This window comes from Ursus arctos, unplaced genomic scaffold (assembly GCF_023065955.2).
Source record: "Ursus arctos isolate Adak ecotype North America unplaced genomic scaffold, UrsArc2.0 scaffold_37, whole genome shotgun sequence".
Classification (NCBI taxonomy): Eukaryota; Metazoa; Chordata; class Mammalia; order Carnivora; family Ursidae; genus Ursus; species Ursus arctos.
In genome coordinates, this window is record NW_026623053.1 from 12,271,035 (window position 1) to 12,289,337 (window position 18,303).

Genomic DNA, 18,303 nt, shown 5'->3' on the forward strand with positions numbered 1-18,303 from the left:
GGGCTGGGAATTTGGAAAGGCAATCAAGTAGAAGTCCTTCCTGATCTAGAAAGGAAGAAAGGGCAGATACAATGAGGGGCCCGGGCCACCTCAGAAGCGTGGCCTTACCCATTACAGTAATGGAGCCCTCTGGGGGAAAATCCGAGTCCAGCAGAAACCAGGTCGGAAGGCTGGATCCCTGAGGCCGAAAGAAGAACCAATCAGTTGACAGGGTTTCTAAAAATACGAGCCACGCGTTTGCCAAACCCAGGTTGCTTTTAATTCAGAAGTAGGAACTCCATTTTCACGGAAGCACGAAGTTGGGAAGTTGGTTCTGAGGCCGCGTGGACCGGGAAGCTCTCGGGGGCGCAAGGCCTCTGGGTGGAGAGCAGCCCTGCGCCACCTCAGCCGCCTTGGCCGAAGCAGAGCCCAGGCTCCCCGCGGGGGCCGCAGCTCCGCCGTCGGGAACCGTGCGCGGGGAACCGTCCCTCCCCAGCCCGAGTGAAGCTGGCCGCGCACGTCGGGCAGCCGCCCCGCCCGGAGCGCCGTCAAGCCTCCGCGGCCGGCGCCGTGGGCCCCGGGCTCACCCCGCGCGTCCCCAGGCACGGGTCCCGCCGCCGTTCTACATTCGTTCCGACACCCCTGACGCCGGGTCCCACGGGGGCCGCGAGACTCTGACCCGGGCCTTGGCGCCTCCCCTACGGACGGACGCGGCGTCCAGGTGGCCGAGGTCCGCGCTGCGGGGGGGAGGCTCTCGGCGCGGGCCTCACCCCGGGACGGGGAGGGGGTGAGGGCGGAGCTGGACGGCCGCCGCCCAGCCCCGGGGGACAGGCTCCCAGCCCCCTCCTCGCGCGCCCCCCGCGCAGTGCTCATGCGCGCGGCCCGGCCTTTATAGAGCGGCAGGAGCCGCGCTTTCCGCACTCAGGCGCAGCCGCGCGGATCTGACTCAGGTGCGGAGACCTGGACGTCTGGCTGCGGGCGCGCGGTCCCTGACACCTGCCTGTCCGAGTCTCTCCTTTGTCGTTCCCAGCTTCTTTCTGTCTTGATATCGCACCCCCTCTCCCTGGCCGGGGTTGCACATCGATGCTGGGTTTGGCTCGATTTGCAGCCAGAGCGTCGTCTCCAGATAGAGAGGCGCTAGCTCCGGGGCAGCGGCCTCTTAGGTCACCTCCCTCCCGTCCACCGCCCTTGGGTTTCCGAGGGGTGCGGGATCCCCAAGGGGAGGGCGGGCGCAGTGTGGTGGGGACGTAGGGGCCTCCGTTCCCGGGAGCCTCCCTCGCATTCTCCCTGTCTTCCAGGTCCGAGCAGCCCCTCGACTACCATGTCTGCAGCCTGGATTCCCGTTTTCTGCCTCGGTGGGTACGCGCTCCTCCCCACCCCCTTTCCGTCGCACCGAGCGGGGTGGAGGCTGGAGCCAGCCCTCGCGCTGTCCTTTCTTCGCAGGTGTGTGTCTGCTGCTGCTGCTGCCAGAGTCTGCGGGCAGCGAGGGAGCAGGTGAGTTGCGGGTTCCCCTGTCGGGGAAGCAGGGCTGGGGCCAGGCGGTGGGAGGGGTTGGGGGCCGGCAGGTAGAAGCGCGCTCAGATCAAGCCCCTGGACCTTGGCCCCAGGGACCGCAGCTGGAGGGCGCCAAGGCTGGAGCGACTGCCTGGCGCACACGCATCCATACCCACAGCGTATCTACTCCGGCTTACCCATTTCTCCTACGCGAGGGGGCCCCTGGTATCCAATGGGGACGTTCTTCCCAAGGCGTGGAGAAGGAAGCTTCTCCGAATCCACACTCCCATCGTGGGAGGCACCTGGGAAGCCGAGCATCGGCATCGAAAGGTCAAGGCAGGGGAGTATTCGCTGAGTCCCACCGAGGGGCACACTAGTCTCCGGTTGTCCCTGGCGTTTGAGGTCAGGGAGAAGCCTCCCGGACCCGACTTCACACTGTCAGAGCTGACACAGAGATGCTTACATCCTTGTCCCACCTTGCTTGAACCTCTGGTTTCTAGGAATAACCCCTAATTGTATGCCCATTTCATACTGAAGAGAGTCTAAAAACAGTTTGTTCCACATGTGAAAAGTCCGAGTATGGGTGTGTGTGTTTTCTACAATATAAAAGGCAAACTCTTTTACAAAATCTATCCTGTTCTTCTTGAAAGGAGAGATGAGGGCAAGTGTTGCACTGGGCTGTTTTCAGCACCCCAGCCCAGCCACACACACACACACACACTCTCTTTCTTTCTCTTTCCCGCCCCCCCCATTCGAGTCAGTGTTGGCAGCTAAAGGCAGAGCTCTGATGATACGAAAAGTGGGAGGAAGGATTAAGGCTGTTTGATCACATGTATAAGGCTCACAGGTATGAGGCTACTGATTTGGAAGGATTTTAACTTCCGCAGCAATCTCACATATTTCAGAGCTAAGGAATCAGCATTGTGCCTGGCATTCTGCCTTCCCTTCCACAGAGATGCACAGTTCAGGGTGCAGCTCAACACAGAGAGCTCATAAAAAAGGGTCATTGGTAGAGAGAGGCAGGCTACTCAAATGGGCAGATGACCAGACAGTATTACTCTGTCTTGAAAAAAAAGCTGTTTTTTGGTTTTTTATTAACATCTGTTTCAAAAAGGTTTGGATTACCACAATTTCTTGTGTTTAGAAAATAGTATTTAATAACATTATTCTCAACTTAACATTTATAGTAACTTGATGAGTTAACATATTGTTACATGCTGCCAATAGCTTGTGTCTACCTAACATCTTCTGGAATAAGAACTTCAATTCCTTATTAGCTTGGGTTGGTGTGTAAAACTCGAAGAGTATTAACAGTGTTTTCTAAAAATGCATTTACTGCCTGATAAATCTCTCTGGACAGATTTGGAGCAGAAATAAGCAGGTTCAATTCAGATAAAAATGCTTCATTGCATGGAAACTAACTTCCCTGTTTCTTGTCCTGCAGGAGTTGGGCTGTGTGACCTAGAGCAAATTAACCCCATCGCTTTAATTTCTGCATCTGTAAAATGGGTGATTGAGCTAAATGACATTTTGTAAAGGGAAACATCTGTTTACTGGCTTCCTTAAATTAAGATATAATTTTAAGGCACTGCATTTGGAGAAAAACTGGTATAAATAGTCCTCGAAGCAAAGGATGGGACCTTGAGAGGTTTGTGTGTGTGTCTATGAAAATGTTTCTCATTGGGGTGCCTGGGTGGTTTAGTCGGTTAGGCATGGACTCTTGATCTCACCTCAGGACTTGACATCAGGATCATGAGTGCAAGCCCTGCATTGGGCTGCATGCTGGGTGCGGAACCTACTTAAAAAAAAAAAAAAAAAAAAAAAGGAAAATGTTCCTCTCAGGCTCAGCCCAGTATCTTTAGTATCTTTATCTCAGGCAATTGTGTCCATAGTTATAATCTTAATTGAGATTTTTATTTTTCTAGAATGAATTAATAAATCACAAATGACTAGTGTCATTTTCTAGTTCTGTTTCCAATTGCTAAAATTGGAATGGTGTGGAACCATACATACGTTAATATTCTTAACAAGAAGTATAGAAATTAGGGAGATAAATCTTCAATCTCATACCCTAGTTCCCACCCCACCCCACGGGGACTCCCCTCAAAATCCTAAGAATGTCATCACATTCCCTCCATTCTTTTCAGTTCCCATTGCTATCACATGCTTTACCCGAGGCCTGGATATCAGGAAAGAGAAAGCAGATGTCCTTTGCCCAGGGGGCTGCGCTCTTGAGGAATTCTCCGTGTTTGGGAACATAGTGTATGCGTCTGTATCAAGCATATGTGGCGCAGCTATCCACAGGTAAGCTGAAACGTGCAAGGGAGAGAAATCTAAGTGTAATGATATTCTTTCCCTCTTTAGCCAAATGGACCCCCACCTTCTTTCTTTTGGTACCAATATTGGCCACAGAAGATGGATACATTTTTAAGGTTTTCGTGGATATCCTTGAAGAACCAGGAAAGGAAAGCTTTCTGACTGAAAGGCAAATTGTATTATTTCTTGATAGCTAGATCCCTGTGATTTTAGAACATTCTTAATCATGTGATGTATTAGTGAGTTTTTACTACGTGCTAGACATTGTTTTAATTTCCATGACAACTCTACAATTGTAAAGAGTAGGTACAATTTTATTCCATTTTATAGAGAGGAAACTGAACTCAGAGTTGCCAACTATCTTGGCACTGTTAGCAGGTGCCAGAATTGGAACCAAAAGCCCAGGTCCGCCTCCAGAGCCCCTATTCATCGCCCACTCTGCTATCCTGCAAGACTTTTTTTTTTTTTTTAATGAAGTCCAAGGACGTATAAAGTACCTTAGAAAACTATGAAAATTATTTGGTTCTATTAACTTTGAATCTCTGTGCTGTAGGGAATAGGATCCTACAGGTATGTTCCTAACAACATTTAAGAAGTTTGACAGCACAAAACCATTTCTCCCAGGCAGATTTTGTACCTGTGTAAGCAAATTTTTAAAAAAGGCTGGCAGCATCCTTATGTATCTTCCCTGACGAACTATTTTCTTGATTAATCACAACAATAGTGTAACATGGCCTAGAAGTCAGTTAGATACCCCTGAAAAAGTATGGGTAGCTTTTCAGCTGCTTTTCTCTGTTACAGGGGAGTAATCAGCAACTCAGGGGGACCTGTGCGAATATATAGCCTACCAGGTCGAGAAAACTATTCCTCAGTAGCTGCCAATGGCATTCAGTCTCAAACACTTTCCAGATGGTCTGCTTCTTTCACAGTGACAAGTAGGTACAATTACATTATTCTTACTTTTGTGTAAATGTTGCCTCAACCCCCCCAAAAAAAAAAAGTTTTCTGCTTTTCTTTGTTCAACCTCTTTGACTCTGATGGAAAAGCCTGCAGTCAAGACTCGGAGGAGTCAACAATGGGTTAGAATCAGGGGACTGGATAGGCAAAGACCCACTCAAGCTAAACTTGGCTGAATGGGGGGAAAATAATCTTGCTTTTAGAAGACTGCAGTAGAAGCTTGCATTGTCTGGGGTGTCTGGGTGGCTCAGTCAGTTAAGCATCTGACTCTTGATTTCAGGTCAGGTCCTGATCTCAGGGTCACTAGTTCAAGCCCCATGTTGGACTCCAAGCTGGGTGTGGAGCCTACTTAAAAAAAAAAAAAAAAAGAAAGAAAGAAAGATGGAAAGGAAGGAAGGAAGGAAAGGAAGGAAGAAAGGAAGAAAGAAGGAAAAGACAGACTTGTATTGTCTGCAATCAGAATGCTCTGACATTTACCAAGTAACACTAGATCAAAATGCTAGTGAATGAAAATGAATGTAAATTCATTTTGGTCATCCTTTTAAAATATGATTTAATAGCTAAGAACCCATTTTGGTTCTTTGAAACTAGCATGAAGCAAGTACTCATGCAATTGCCATCACTCGATTACATTTATCATCCCATAGGCCCCTAAATTAGATTCATTATGCTTTGATAGTAAAGAAGTAAGAGCAAAACATAGTCTTATTTTTATTTTAACAGAAGGAAAAAGTGGTACCCAGGAAGCCACGGGACAAGCAGTATCCACAGCACATCCATCAACAGGTATGAAATATGAAAGCTATCTCCTAGTCGCCTGGCACAGCATTTGGAAATTAAAAATAAATGTGTTGTTGATAGCTTTCCTTTTAAAGGAAATTGGTACTAAACACAAAACAGGCACGTGGGTAGCTCAGTTGGTTAAATGTCTGACCTCTGCTCAGGTCATGATCTCCGGGTCCTGGGATCAAGCCCCGTTTGGGCTTTGTGATCAGCGGGGAGCCTGCTTCTCTTTCTCCCTCTGCCCCTCCTTCCACTCATGCTCTCTCTGTTTCTCAAATCTTAAAAAAAATATTTTATTTATTAGAGAGAGAGAGAGAGCACAAGCAGGGGGAACGGCACAGGGAGAGGGAGAAGCAGACTCCCTGATGAGCAGAGAGCCTGACCCAGGGCTCAGTGCCAGGACCCGGAGATCATGACCTGAGCCAAAGGCAGACGCTTAACTAACGGAGCCACCCAGGGACCCTCAAATAAATAACATCTTAAAAAATTTTTAAAAACCCCACAAAATAAATATCTTATGTTTACTGGTATATTACATAAAGAAACATTTAATTTTATATTTCAAATTCCTATCCTTCTGTTTTCAATTATAAACTCTACTACCAAACGTTCTCTTGAAGTCCTGCTATTTCTTTCTGATAAACCCCATGCCTAGAAACTGGACAAAGTAAAAGTACCTTGAACTTCCTAGTTCCATTTGCCGTATGCAGAAAAGGAATTGGTGTTGGTCCATTTTAACAAATAGCCAGGGATCTCCTTTCCTAAGACTGTGGCAGTTCTAAAGTCAAAGAAATTAAGAACATTAGAATCTAACTCTTGAGTTTCCAGTCCTGCCTCAACTGTGGGTTTGAGATATCAAGGCCTGGATTCGTGGCATATCAAATATTGGCCTACAACAGTTCTGACTTGTTTCTTTGCTGGGGCATTGCTTCCCCAGTCCAGAAAATGGTGAGAAAATTAATTTTTTTTTTTAGGAAATTAATTTTTTAAAAACAAGTATTTTTAAGAATGACACTCCTTGTCATGAGCTTTTCCCCTTGTGGGCTTCTTGCTATGAAACTGTCTTCCTTTTACTAATGCCAAGCACTTCGTTTCAGGGAAACGACTAAAGAAAACACCCGAGAAAAAAACTGGCAATAAAGGTAAGAGTCCAGATATCCATTTGGGAAAGTAACATTCACTCTCCCTCCCTCCCTCCTCTGAAACTGCTAACAGAAAGACTTGTTTGGGTGTTCACAGACTGCAAAGCAGACATTGCATTTCTGATTGATGGAAGTTTTAATATTGGGCAGCGCCGATTTAATCTACAGAAGAATTTTGTGGGCAAAGTGGCTCTAATGTTGGGAATTGGAACAGAAGGACCACACGTAGGCCTTGTTCAAGCCAGGTACCAATCTTGTTTAAATGGGTGGAGACTTGATGATAAAGGATCAGTCCTTTTAGTGGATACATGCATTTCAGTTCAATATAAAACATATTGAGTTGTGGACAATCTGAATTCCCAAACTATAAATACAGGATGTAAGACTGCCTAAGCAGACTAGGTAGGTATAAGTGCTTCCTTTTTGGAATAAAAAGATTGAGAATTATATGCTATTTGAGGACCAGAAGGTAGATTAAAAGGTTTTTTTGCTCATACAAATTACTTCTGCACATATACTCTGCTCAATTCCTAATTCCTCTCTGCTGAAGGAAGAAGAGATATGTCTATTCCTCCTTCCTATTCTGTCATTCTTTTAAATATTTCCCATAGTTCCTTGGAGACCTGAAGCCCTACCTTTTTAATTTTGTTCATTTAAAAATAATGTTGATGGCTTTTAGGATTATAATATGCTCACTATAGAAAGCTTGAAAAACATATAAAGTACATACATAACCAATTTCCTAAACATATCCCTCAGAGATAATCACTATAAAATGTTTTATATCCTTGATTTTTTAAAAAAGATTTTATTTATTTATTTGAGAGAGAGAGCATGAGCTGAGGGAGTGGCAGAGGGAGAGGAAGAAGCAGACTGTCCCCACTGAGCAGGGATCCATCCCAGGACCCTGGGGTCATGACCTGAGCTGAAGGCAAACATTTAACTGAATGAGCCACCCAGATGCCCCTCCTTTCAGTATTTTAAGAAAATTTTGTACATGTGTGTGTGCTCTGAGCCAGGCCTGGTTTCAGGGGCACCATATAGTATTGAAGTATTTAAGTATTGTTGACACACAATGTTACATTAGTTTCAGGTGTACAACATAGTGATTCAACATCTTTCTATGTCACACTGTGCTTACTCTACGTGTAGCTACCATCTGTCTCCAGAGGATGCTATTACAGTGCCACTGACTACCTTCCTTATGCTGTACTTTTTTTTTTTTTAAAGATTTTATTTATTTATGTGACAGAGAGACAGCCAGCGAGAGAGGGAACATAGCAGGGGGAGTGGGAGAGGAAGAAGCAGGCTCCCAACGGAGGAGCCCGATGTGGGACTCGATCCCGGAACGCCAGGATCACGCCCTGAGCCGAAGGCAGACGCTTTAACGACTGCCGCTACCCAGGCGCCCCCCCCTTATGCTGTACTTTTTATTTTCCTGACTTATTCATTTCATAACTGGAAGCCTGCAACTCCCACTCTTCTTCACCCATTTTGCCTATCCCCCACCCCTCCTACATGCGTGTGTTGCATTTTCAAAAGCTCCAACTATAAAAATGTCATATGTCCTGTTTTTTCAACCCTTAATATTTTGAGCATTTTACCAGATCACAACTACTCTTCAGAAAATGATGTTTTGGGGCGCCTAGGTGGCTCAGTTGGTTAACTGTCTGACTCTTGATTTTGGCTCAGGTCATGATCTCAGCGTTGGGAGATCCAGCCCTGTGTGGGCTCTGTGCTGGGCATGGAGTCTGCTTAAGATTCTCTCTCTCCCTCTGTCCCACCCCCACCCACCCACCCCCACTCACATACTCTTTCTCAAAAAAAAAAAGTTGTATAATGTTCCTTTGCATGATTATTTGTTAAACCATTCTTCGGTTTTTTCATCATTCCACATTACATTATGATTAACATCCTTATGTCACCCTGTACCATCATTGATTAGTTCAATAGACTAGATTTCTAGAAGTAAGATTGGGTCAAAGCGTTCTGACATTTTTAAGGCTTCTGATACAAAGTTAAATTGCTTTCTAGAAAGCTGATTCAGTTTAAACTGCTATCAGCAGTCTGTGAGGGGAGCACCAGTACTACAAATATTCATTTCTATTTCATTTGTTCTTATGTTATTTTTTACAACTTGTTCTTAATTTAGATAGATTTTTTTTGGTTTGAGAATTTAACTTTGTTTTCTATATAACTTAACCAATTTGTCCCACACTCTTAAAACAACTGAGCTTCTTATTCCATTGATAGGAGATACCAGTTTTATATGCAAGTTTAGGCAAGTCAGTTTCCTTGATCTATAAGCTAATTCTACATCTTTTCCACAATGCTTTGATTATTGTAGCTTTAATTGTAAATTTTAACATCTCAGGGGGGCAAATTCCCCTCAGTGCTTTTCTTCTTAATTTTTTTTCTTTGAGATTTGTATCCAAGTCTTTTTCAAGATGAAAGCTACGCTGTCTTATAAACTCAAAGACTAGCTTCTCTATAAACTTCTTGGCTTATAGTTTTCCTATTTTAGGAAGAACATCAGAATAGACTGTATCAAAGAGTTTAGATTTAAGCAGAATAACAGAATATACCATTAAGAATGCAAAAACAAGGCTAAATCTCATAAATCACAATTTGGATAGTTGAAAAGTGACCATAAAAGTGAGAAGGTTATCAACCCATAATATCTGATTTTGTGACCCAGCATTCTACCAGATATACAGAAATACAACCAGTGCTACGTTTATCTCTCAAAACTCTTGACTTAATGGTAATTGATAATACTAAAATCTTTAAATTTTACACTTAATGAAATACTGATTTATCTAAAAACTAAACACAACAAATGGTGCCTTTAACTGTTTTCACTATATTCTCTAATGAACAGAGTAGTGATAAGTGAGCTGAAATCCTTTTACTATTAAATATGGAAAATCCCAAATCTTATAATATACATTATTTTAAGATTCGTAATGTATCATTTTTTTATAACAAAAATTCAATATTGTAATCCTTCATAATTTATTTTCTTATACCTTCTCATTTTTAAAATGTTGGTCCCAGTGTCCTTGGAATTGCCTCTTCTGACCAGAAACCTGAGTATATAATAGACCCACTCTTTTGAGTGCTTCCAGGGTCTCCCACCCTGCCACCTTCCACCTCTGTGCTGCCCAACTCTGCAGATCTCCATTAAGCCCAGTGCTCTGAGCCAGGCCTGGTTTCAGGGGCACCATATAGGTTGGGCATGGACTCTGGCACCAGACAAACCTGAATTTGAAGTGCAGCTTTGTTTTGTTGAGCAAGTTACCTAAATACCCTGAGCCTCAGTTTCTTCATTTATATAATAGGGAAAATAGTTTCTACCTTGTAGAGCTATGATGAAATGAGATGATACATGTAATGTGTATTTAGCATATTACCCAGAATAAAATAAAACCTCAAGGTAGCAATGGTTTTTGTTACATTTCTGCAAGATGCCTTAAAATTCAAGTAAGGATGCAATACCTTAATTGACTGTATTACTATGGGATTAAGAAAGAAACTTAGGCATTGTCCAATTTAAAGACTTTTTTTTAAGGTATGTTTTGTTGCTTGTTTTACCTTTCCAGTTCTCCTTAGATAACATTTTTTTTTCATTTCTCCACTTAGTGAACATCCCAAAATAGAATTTTACTTGAAAAACTTTACATCAGCCAAAGATGTTTTGTTTGCCATAAAGGAAGTAGGTTTCAGAGGGGGTAATTCCAATACAGGTAAGTAGACTTTGGCACCTGGGGTATAACACAAGAGAGGGTTAGGAGTGATCAAACATGTAAAACAGTTTTAGGCTATTTTATATAAGCAGATGTGAAACTCTTCCTCCTGACATTGAAATCTTGGCTAGGTTGGTACTTGATCATCTAAGACACTCAATTTATAATGAAAAATATACCGAAGGGCTAATTAATATTGCTTGTTTAAAACACACAAAAAAATATTGTGTTTTATTATCCTTATATTGGATAGAACAGACAGCCACTTTAGAGAAGTACCTGTTCGGCATGTTAAAAAGAAGCAAAGATCAACAGACTGATTTAACAAATGGAGATGTGGCAGAAAGAACTAAAGTAGCAGTACAGACCCTCTGAAGGAACGTCTCTTTTTCTGAGTTTTTAGTGGTCCTAGTCAGTCAGTAAGGGGCTAGAGAGGAAAGTACAGGAGTGGGAGTCAGTCGTGTTTCTGACTGGTGAGTGATGTACAGTAAGGAAACATGAGGCTTCTGGGAGGTGATGAGGGCAGTAACATGGGTTGTGAAGACAAGACAAATAAGCCTGATGGATAATTAAAACTTTCCCATCTGTTATACAACTAAGTTCTACGTAAGTTAAATTCTTAAACTCTGGTGGCATCAAGTTGGTACAGGGAAATAGAATGTCATTTGAGCAGTGGTGCCATTCCAGCTTGCTTCTTTTTTAAACCTAGGAAAAGCCTTGAAGCACACCGCGCAGAAATTCTTCACAGCAGACACTGGAGTAAGAAAAGGGATCCCCAAAGTGGTGGTGGTATTTATTGATGGCTGGCCTTCTGATGACATCGAGGAAGCGGGCATCGTGGCCAGAGAGTTCGGTGTCAATGTATTTATAGTTTCTGTGGCCAAGCCTATTCCTGAAGAACTGGGGATGGTTCAGGATGTTGCATTTGTTGACAAGGTAAGGAGGTGAGGGTGTCTTCTGTTATGTAGTGATTTTACCTTTGGGCTTCGAAGCATAGTGCTGAATGGCCCTTATCTGAATTAACTTTGAACAGTCAAGACAGAATGTTTTTTATAATTGTTTTAATGTTTCTATAATTTTTAAGAAGAAACAGCTTGTGATCCCTTTTATGTCTCCATTAGGCTGTCTGTCGGAATAATGGCTTCTTCTCTTACCACATGCCTAACTGGTTTGGCACCACAAAATACGTAAAGCCTCTGGTACAGAAACTCTGCACTCATGAGCAAATGATGTGCAGCAAGACCTGTTACAACTCAGTGAACATTGCCTTTCTGATTGATGGCTCCAGCAGTGTCGGAGACAGTAATTTTCGCCTCATGCTTGAATTTGTTTCCAACATAGCCAAGACTTTTGAAATCTCAGACATTGGTGCCAAGATAGCTGCTGTACAGTTCACCTATGATCAGCGCACAGAATTCAGTTTCACTGATTATAGCACCAAAGAGAATGTCCTAGCTGTTATCAGAAACATTCGCTATATGAGTGGTGGAACAGCGACAGGCGATGCTATCTCCTTCACTGTTAGAAATGTGTTTGGTCCCGTGAGGGATAGCCCCAACAAGAACTTCCTGGTAATTGTCACAGATGGCCAGTCCTATGATGATGTTCGAGGCCCGGCTGCTGCTGCACACGATGCCGGTAAGGTTCTTGTCCTTTGGCTGGGTAGGGAACTGAGGGGTTCAATGAGTTTTATAAATATAAACTTCAGCATTTATTTTATTGAACGAACATCTACATCATGGCAGTCACTGTTCCAAGAGCTTTACCCAATATTAACTGATTTAATTGTCAAACCAGCCCAAGGAATCTCATTCTATGGGTAAGGAAACAAATTTCCTCAAAACCACACAGCTCGCAAGTGGTGAGGCCAGTATTCAAACCCAGGCAGTCTGGCTGAGTTCACACTCCTTAACCACTGTATTGTTGGGAGAATGCCCAGGAGAGCCATGTCATGTGTCAAGGACATGTTACAGGTGCTTATGTTTGGCTCAAACTTGGAATATATTCCACCCCCCAAAATCAGTTTATCATAATTTACCATGAATCTGTTTGATAATTTTCTAGATTGCATGAATTTTCTAAGATAAGGGCACCAGTAGACTTTAATTCTATTCCACCCAAATTTCCTTTTTAGTCTTTTTCTTCTTGAGATAATAAAAACACACTCTGATGTTGTAAAAGGGTATAAAAAGGTCTTTTTTCTCCCTTACCCCAACCTTAATATTACTTTTGGCAAAGGCCACTCATTCCTGAAAATATTACCATAATGTGTTGCTGGGATCAAATACAGCAACAAAAAGCTGGCACTCCCATTCCTGGGATAAAACTGAGTGCTTGCAGTCCAATAATACTTAAAATATAAAAACACTAACTTGGGAGACGGGAATTGGCAGCCTTGCATTTTTCTATACTCTTACATACATCCTTTTCCCTATTTAATTCCTAATGACTTAAGCTTTTCTTCCTTTGATAATTTATTAGCACGTTAATGCACTTATGTACTTACATATTAATGGAATACTGTTATTTAGTGGGTAGAGAACTGATACATGGAAATTTAAGCTATACATTGGCTTTTTCTACACATCGGCAACTAACCCAGATCAAAGACCTTTTTGCTATCATACTCCTTAAAAATGTAGCCTACAGGGGCACCTGGGTGGCTCAGTCGGTTGAACTTCCAACTCTTGCTTTTGGGTCAGGTCATGATCTCATGGTCGTGGGATCAAGCCCCAGGTGGAGCTCGGCACTCCACGGGGAGTCTGCTTGAGGGTCTCTCCCTCTGCCCTTCTCTCCACTTGTGCATGTATGCACATACTCTCTCTCTCATAAATTAAAAAAATTTAGCTTACTGAAATAATTTATGGTTAACAGGCTTGGATTCAGGCTAAATTAAATGAACTAGATTAATTCAAATATATTTTCTCTATGCAATTAGTTGAACTTCAGGAGGTTGGGCCACACCATTTCCATGAAAATTATCCTTTAGTGATAGTGAAGTCAAAGTTACAAAGTTAACAAAAGCCAGGATACCTAGGCTTTCGGGACTTGGTTGTAACTTTTTTTTTTTTTTAAGCTCTAATTATATATTGGGTCTGAGCTAACAAATGTGAGCTTGAATTCAATCTACAGGTGAGGAAAACGGAGGGGAAAATTTCTTTTTCCTTTTTTTCTTTTGCCAGGGGAGAGGAGAGTATTGACTGGGGGTAATAAATCAGAAATCGTTTCAAGGAGCTTTTACATAAACTAAACCTGCTTTATTTATATGTTAAGTATTCACAACTCTTGGCACTGAATACCACTAGAAGGGGGATGAAGTCTTAGATAGAAGAGAATCTATTTCAGAAACTCTCAAAACATTATGGGGATCTTCACCCAAAAGAAAGATGGTAAACAACTATTGCACTTGGGATTGAGGCGAGTCAAACTAATGTAGTTATCACCCTAGCCAAAAAGTAGTCAAAGACTTCTAGTAGCCCACGGGAATGCAGAGGTTATGCCTCATGTGTAACTAGAAGAAATTATTCCAGCTTCACAGACCTTTCTCTTTGGTTGTTTTTACCACCAGATTTTTGCTTGGTCAAATTTCTCACTACTGGTCAGTTTGCCAATGTAACATACACACCAAACTGGAAGAAAGTTCTTATTCACAAAAGCCTAGTTGCCATCCCTGGCAATACAGCAGCCTTAGAAATTCTAACTTCCATTTACGTATCCCAAATTTTGTGCCATTCTTTCATGCTGTTACATTGGCTAGGACCCCAGTAAAATGATTAATTGGAGTGATGATAGCAGGAGGCCCATTCTCATGCCAATCTCAGGATATTTTCACCATTTCACTAAGTATGTTACTGTAGTTTATTTTTTTAAGAGTTTATCAGGTTATCAAATATTTGTCAGTGATCATGTGACTTATGTTAATGTGGTAATTTATACTGATGGCTGAGCTTCTGTTTTTGATTAGCCATTCTCATCACAATGATTGTTAAAACCTACCTAACCATTTGGGGAAGGACATTTAGTTCTTCGGACATTACTAGAGAGTTTTCTCTACAACTACTTATTCATGAAAAATATTTACACCTGATTTTATAAATAAGCTGGAACTTAGTTTTAATTCACTTAAAACTATCTTCATTGTAGGTATCACCATCTTCTCCATTGGTATGGCTTGGGCACCTTTGGATGACCTGAAAGATATGGCCTCTAAGCCAAAGGAGTCACATGCTTTCTTCACAAGAGAGTTCACAGGATTAGAACCAATTGTTTCCGATGTCATCAGAGGCATTTGTAGAGATTTCTTGGAATCCCAGCAATAATGGTGACGTTTTAACGACTGGAAGAAAAAGTGCAAGAAGACAGAATGTATAAGTCATTTTCTTATAATACGAAAATACTATATAGCATACTAGGATCAGATACAAAACTATTATGTTAAAAATGCCAACAGCTGTTTCAAGCAAATAAGCACTCATTTAAAGCTACTACCTTCTAATGACAATTTAGAATTGTTAAACAGTCTGCTGAGGCTTCATAATCATGACCCTTAGAAACTCAGGAAAGAGGAGGTATCACGCATCCAAATCTTAGGAATTATAAAACGCATATTAAATGTATAGAAACCCAAATTCCATAGCTCAATAAAAGAATATGATACTCAGAACAAAAGCAACATTCCTTCTCTGATCATTGTATTAAATATATAAGGAAAATGAAACTTAAATAGTTCAACTCAGTTTAAATGTTAAGTATTTTGCCTCAGTAGATATTATCTTAAAATCAATCAACATTTGTTACTAATATACTAAAAAGTTCTAATTATGAATGAAAGGGAAGGGAATTAGGTATGAAGTTTCTTTTGTAGTGTATTTTCATAATAACATAACTGAATCACACTGAACAAGACAGCAGGATTGCCTGGTATTTTTCTATTTATACCCTTAATTTTATATGTGTATAGATATATTTGGCTTATACTCTAAAAGTCATCCATGTACTAAAAAAAAAAAAAAAGCTAAGTTGGTAAATTTTTACTTACTATTCTTGTTGTAAACATTTGGCTGTGAGGAAAAGCACATATTAAAAACAGAACTGCAGGAAAAATATTGTAGTTTGCCTATTTAAACAATAAAACTGTTAGTGACTATTATTCTAAGCTGCTTTACTTTTATTATTCCAAGTATCTATCCCTGGGACATGGTAAAAAAATCCTACATTCACTATTTTATTCAGGAAGACCAATTCTAAGTTTTTCTTAAAATTGTTACATTTATTCAACTATTTATTGAATGTCTCCTGTTCTAGGCATTATACACAGCTACTACCAAGTTAAACAGCATGAGATGCTTTTGGTTACTTAGTTCAACAAAAATGTTTTTTAATTAACGTTATTTTTACTTACATATGCTTGTAAAGTTGGTTTTTGAAAAGTGATTATTCCTTTAATGTAACTAAGATTACCTCACCAAGAGCTCTCCCTTCAGATAGAGGTATTCTGTCATCCTGTCTTGCTTTTCTCTACAGAGAGGACCTGCCCTCTCCCTCATCCGCCTGTGCACCCTGTAACCCTTCACAAATACACCGATCCTATCTGAAACAATTTACATGTTCACCCGAAAGAGGTGTTAACTGATTTACTGGAGCACACGTATTAATTTTTTTTTTTAAAGATTTTATTTATTTATTTGACAGGGATAGAGACAGCCAGCGAGAGAGGGAACACAAGCAGGGGAGTGGGAGAGGAAGAAGCAGGCTCATAGTGGAGGAGCCTGATGTGGGGCTCGAACCCATAACGCCGGGATCACGCCCTGAGCCGAAGGCAGACGCTTAACCGCTGTGCCACCCAGGCGCCCCACACGTATTAATTCTAAATCTTTTGAGTCTAACAATTTTATAGGTTGTATAAAAGGAATGAAAGGACCATGTATTGGAAAGGCAGAACTGAAACTGCCTTTAACACTACAAAAAATTTGACAAAATGGGGTATGTGAAGACAATAAACTGGCCCCCCCTTACAAAACGCCTCAAAGATGAATGACTGATGTAGAATTTTCAGTTCATTAAGCAAAAATGGGCTTAACCTTTTCCTTCCATAACAGACCACAAATTCTTAGCTGAGAGTACCACTCCTTGAAAAATTAAACTTAAATGAAAACCCAGGCTCCAAACATTACAAGCATTTTTGAAGAAGAAAATTTTATAAAGGACAAAGTTCTGAGGCATTGAAGGCAACCAGGGAAATGAACACTATGACTGACTTAACACTAAGAGCAGAAATGACAACTCTATTAAGTTACTATCAATTATTTTGTGTAAGTAAACAAGATAAAGGGTTAACAACTAATAGGAGTAAAGGAGGATTTTTTAAAAAGATGTATTACAATTGAACTTTAGCAGGCATGCCTCAATTTCAAATATGCTAGGCTATTTATAACATTGTGTTAAATGAGATGCTGGTCGTTAGTAGATAACCAACTTTGAAATGTGAGAAAATTACACGAAAATAAAGTATGAAAAAGGCAGAATATGATTAAATATTGAGAAAGTCAACATATTAACATTTGTATATAAAAATATTCTTAAACTTTATAAAGCACCATTTCATAGTCAAATCAATCTACGTAACTTTCCATAAGTCACAAATGGGAGCACACAAAATAAGACTTTCTCTTTTCACATCCTTTAGTCTCCTCCAAACATTTAATACTGGAGAGAAAAATACAACCAAAGTAGAGAAGAGAAAAATAAACATATATACTAAACTTTATTCATTTCACTTTTAACACGTCCCAAGAGGTGAATGTTTACGCACTGCAATGATGAGAATAACATTTCAGTTAAACAATAATGCACCAGTCTGGAATAGCTGCCAGAAACCATACTAGCTTTGGAAAAAACTGTTATTTCCAAAACCTCTTACTTTGTTCATTAAGTTGAATCTACAGAAAACCAAAAAACCTATTACTTTAAGAAAATTTCTGAAAAATGTTAGTATTTCACCAGCAATGACTAAAACGGACACTTGGATTTTTCTGTAGAAGACACAATTTCTCAATATACACACAATGTAATTTTTTTTACACTAGGCAAAGAGAATTTTGCCACACCAGTTTTTTAATGTTACCTTTTAAATCCATTTCCAATTTTCTTCAAAGAAAAAGGATATTACCTTGTTGAAGGAAAAAGTTTCAAGATACTAATATTTAATATTATTTATAAGGACAACGTTTAATTAATGAGTAATGCAGTTTATTTTCTGCTTTACTTTTTTGTGGAAACAGATAATGGCCAGACAGGAATGACAACAATATTAACTGAAATCCAGATTTAGTAAACAGAATGTTTAAGGAAATGATTTGAAACTGGATCTCTGCTTTTTCTTATCTTTTTTTTTTGGTTATTGTGAATTGTCTAACTTATTTCAACAGAAGATTTTTTTAAATTCCCAAATGGGGTGAAATACGTAGAAAGTCATTCTCAATAGTGTTAATTGTTCTAATCTTATTAGAGTCTCAATAAGCAATACAAAGTTTAGCAGAACAGCATAAAAATGAAGGACTCGGGGCGCCTGGGTGGCGCAGTCGTTAAGCATCTGCATTCGGCTGAGGGCGTGATCCCGGCGTTCCTGGATCGAGTTCCACATCGGGCTCCTCTGCTGGGAGCCTGCTTCTTCTTCTCCCACTTGCCTGCTGTGTTCCCTCTCTCGCTGGCTATCTCTCTGTCAAATGAATAAAATCTTAAAAAAACAAAAAAAAACAAAAAAAACCTTGTATAGGCACATTAAAAAAAAAATGAAGGACTCACTGAGAAACCATCTCCATTTCCTAGTTTAATGATGGAGAGTAAAGTATTGCACTTTATTAATCAACACAAAATAATGTAGCCAA

General features: G+C 40.8%; 1 protein-coding gene across 1 annotated transcript; it reads left to right on the forward strand.

Annotated features, from left to right (window-relative positions):
- The first annotated feature begins 852 nt into the window (after positions 1–852).
- On the forward strand, positions 853–18,176 carry COCH (cochlin). Its single transcript, XM_057306468.1, has 12 exons — positions 853–929; positions 1,278–1,334; positions 1,423–1,473; positions 3,621–3,777; positions 4,591–4,724; positions 5,470–5,532; positions 6,627–6,671; positions 6,769–6,916; positions 10,314–10,417; positions 11,127–11,353; positions 11,539–12,055; positions 14,561–18,176. The coding sequence occupies exons 2-12, from the start codon at positions 1,301–1,303 to the stop codon at positions 14,734–14,736; spliced, it is 1,656 nt and encodes a 551-aa protein (XP_057162451.1). The 5' UTR covers positions 853–929; positions 1,278–1,300; the 3' UTR covers positions 14,737–18,176.
- The last annotated feature ends 127 nt before the right edge of the window (positions 18,177–18,303 follow it).

What these genes read in the sequence shown, in the direction of transcription:
- COCH (XM_057306468.1), top strand. Translation starts at nt 1,301, where the DNA reads ATGTCTGCAGCCTGGATTCCCGTTTTCTGCCTCG. An exon ending in GATTCCCGTTTTCTGCCTCG is followed by an intron (nt 1,335 to 1,422) that starts GTGGGTACGCGC and finishes CTTTCTTCGCAG; the next exon opens with GTGTGTGTCTGCTGCTGCTG. An exon ending in AGGGGGTAATTCCAATACAG is followed by an intron (nt 10,418 to 11,126) that starts GTAAGTAGACTT and finishes TTTTAAACCTAG; the next exon opens with GAAAAGCCTTGAAGCACACC.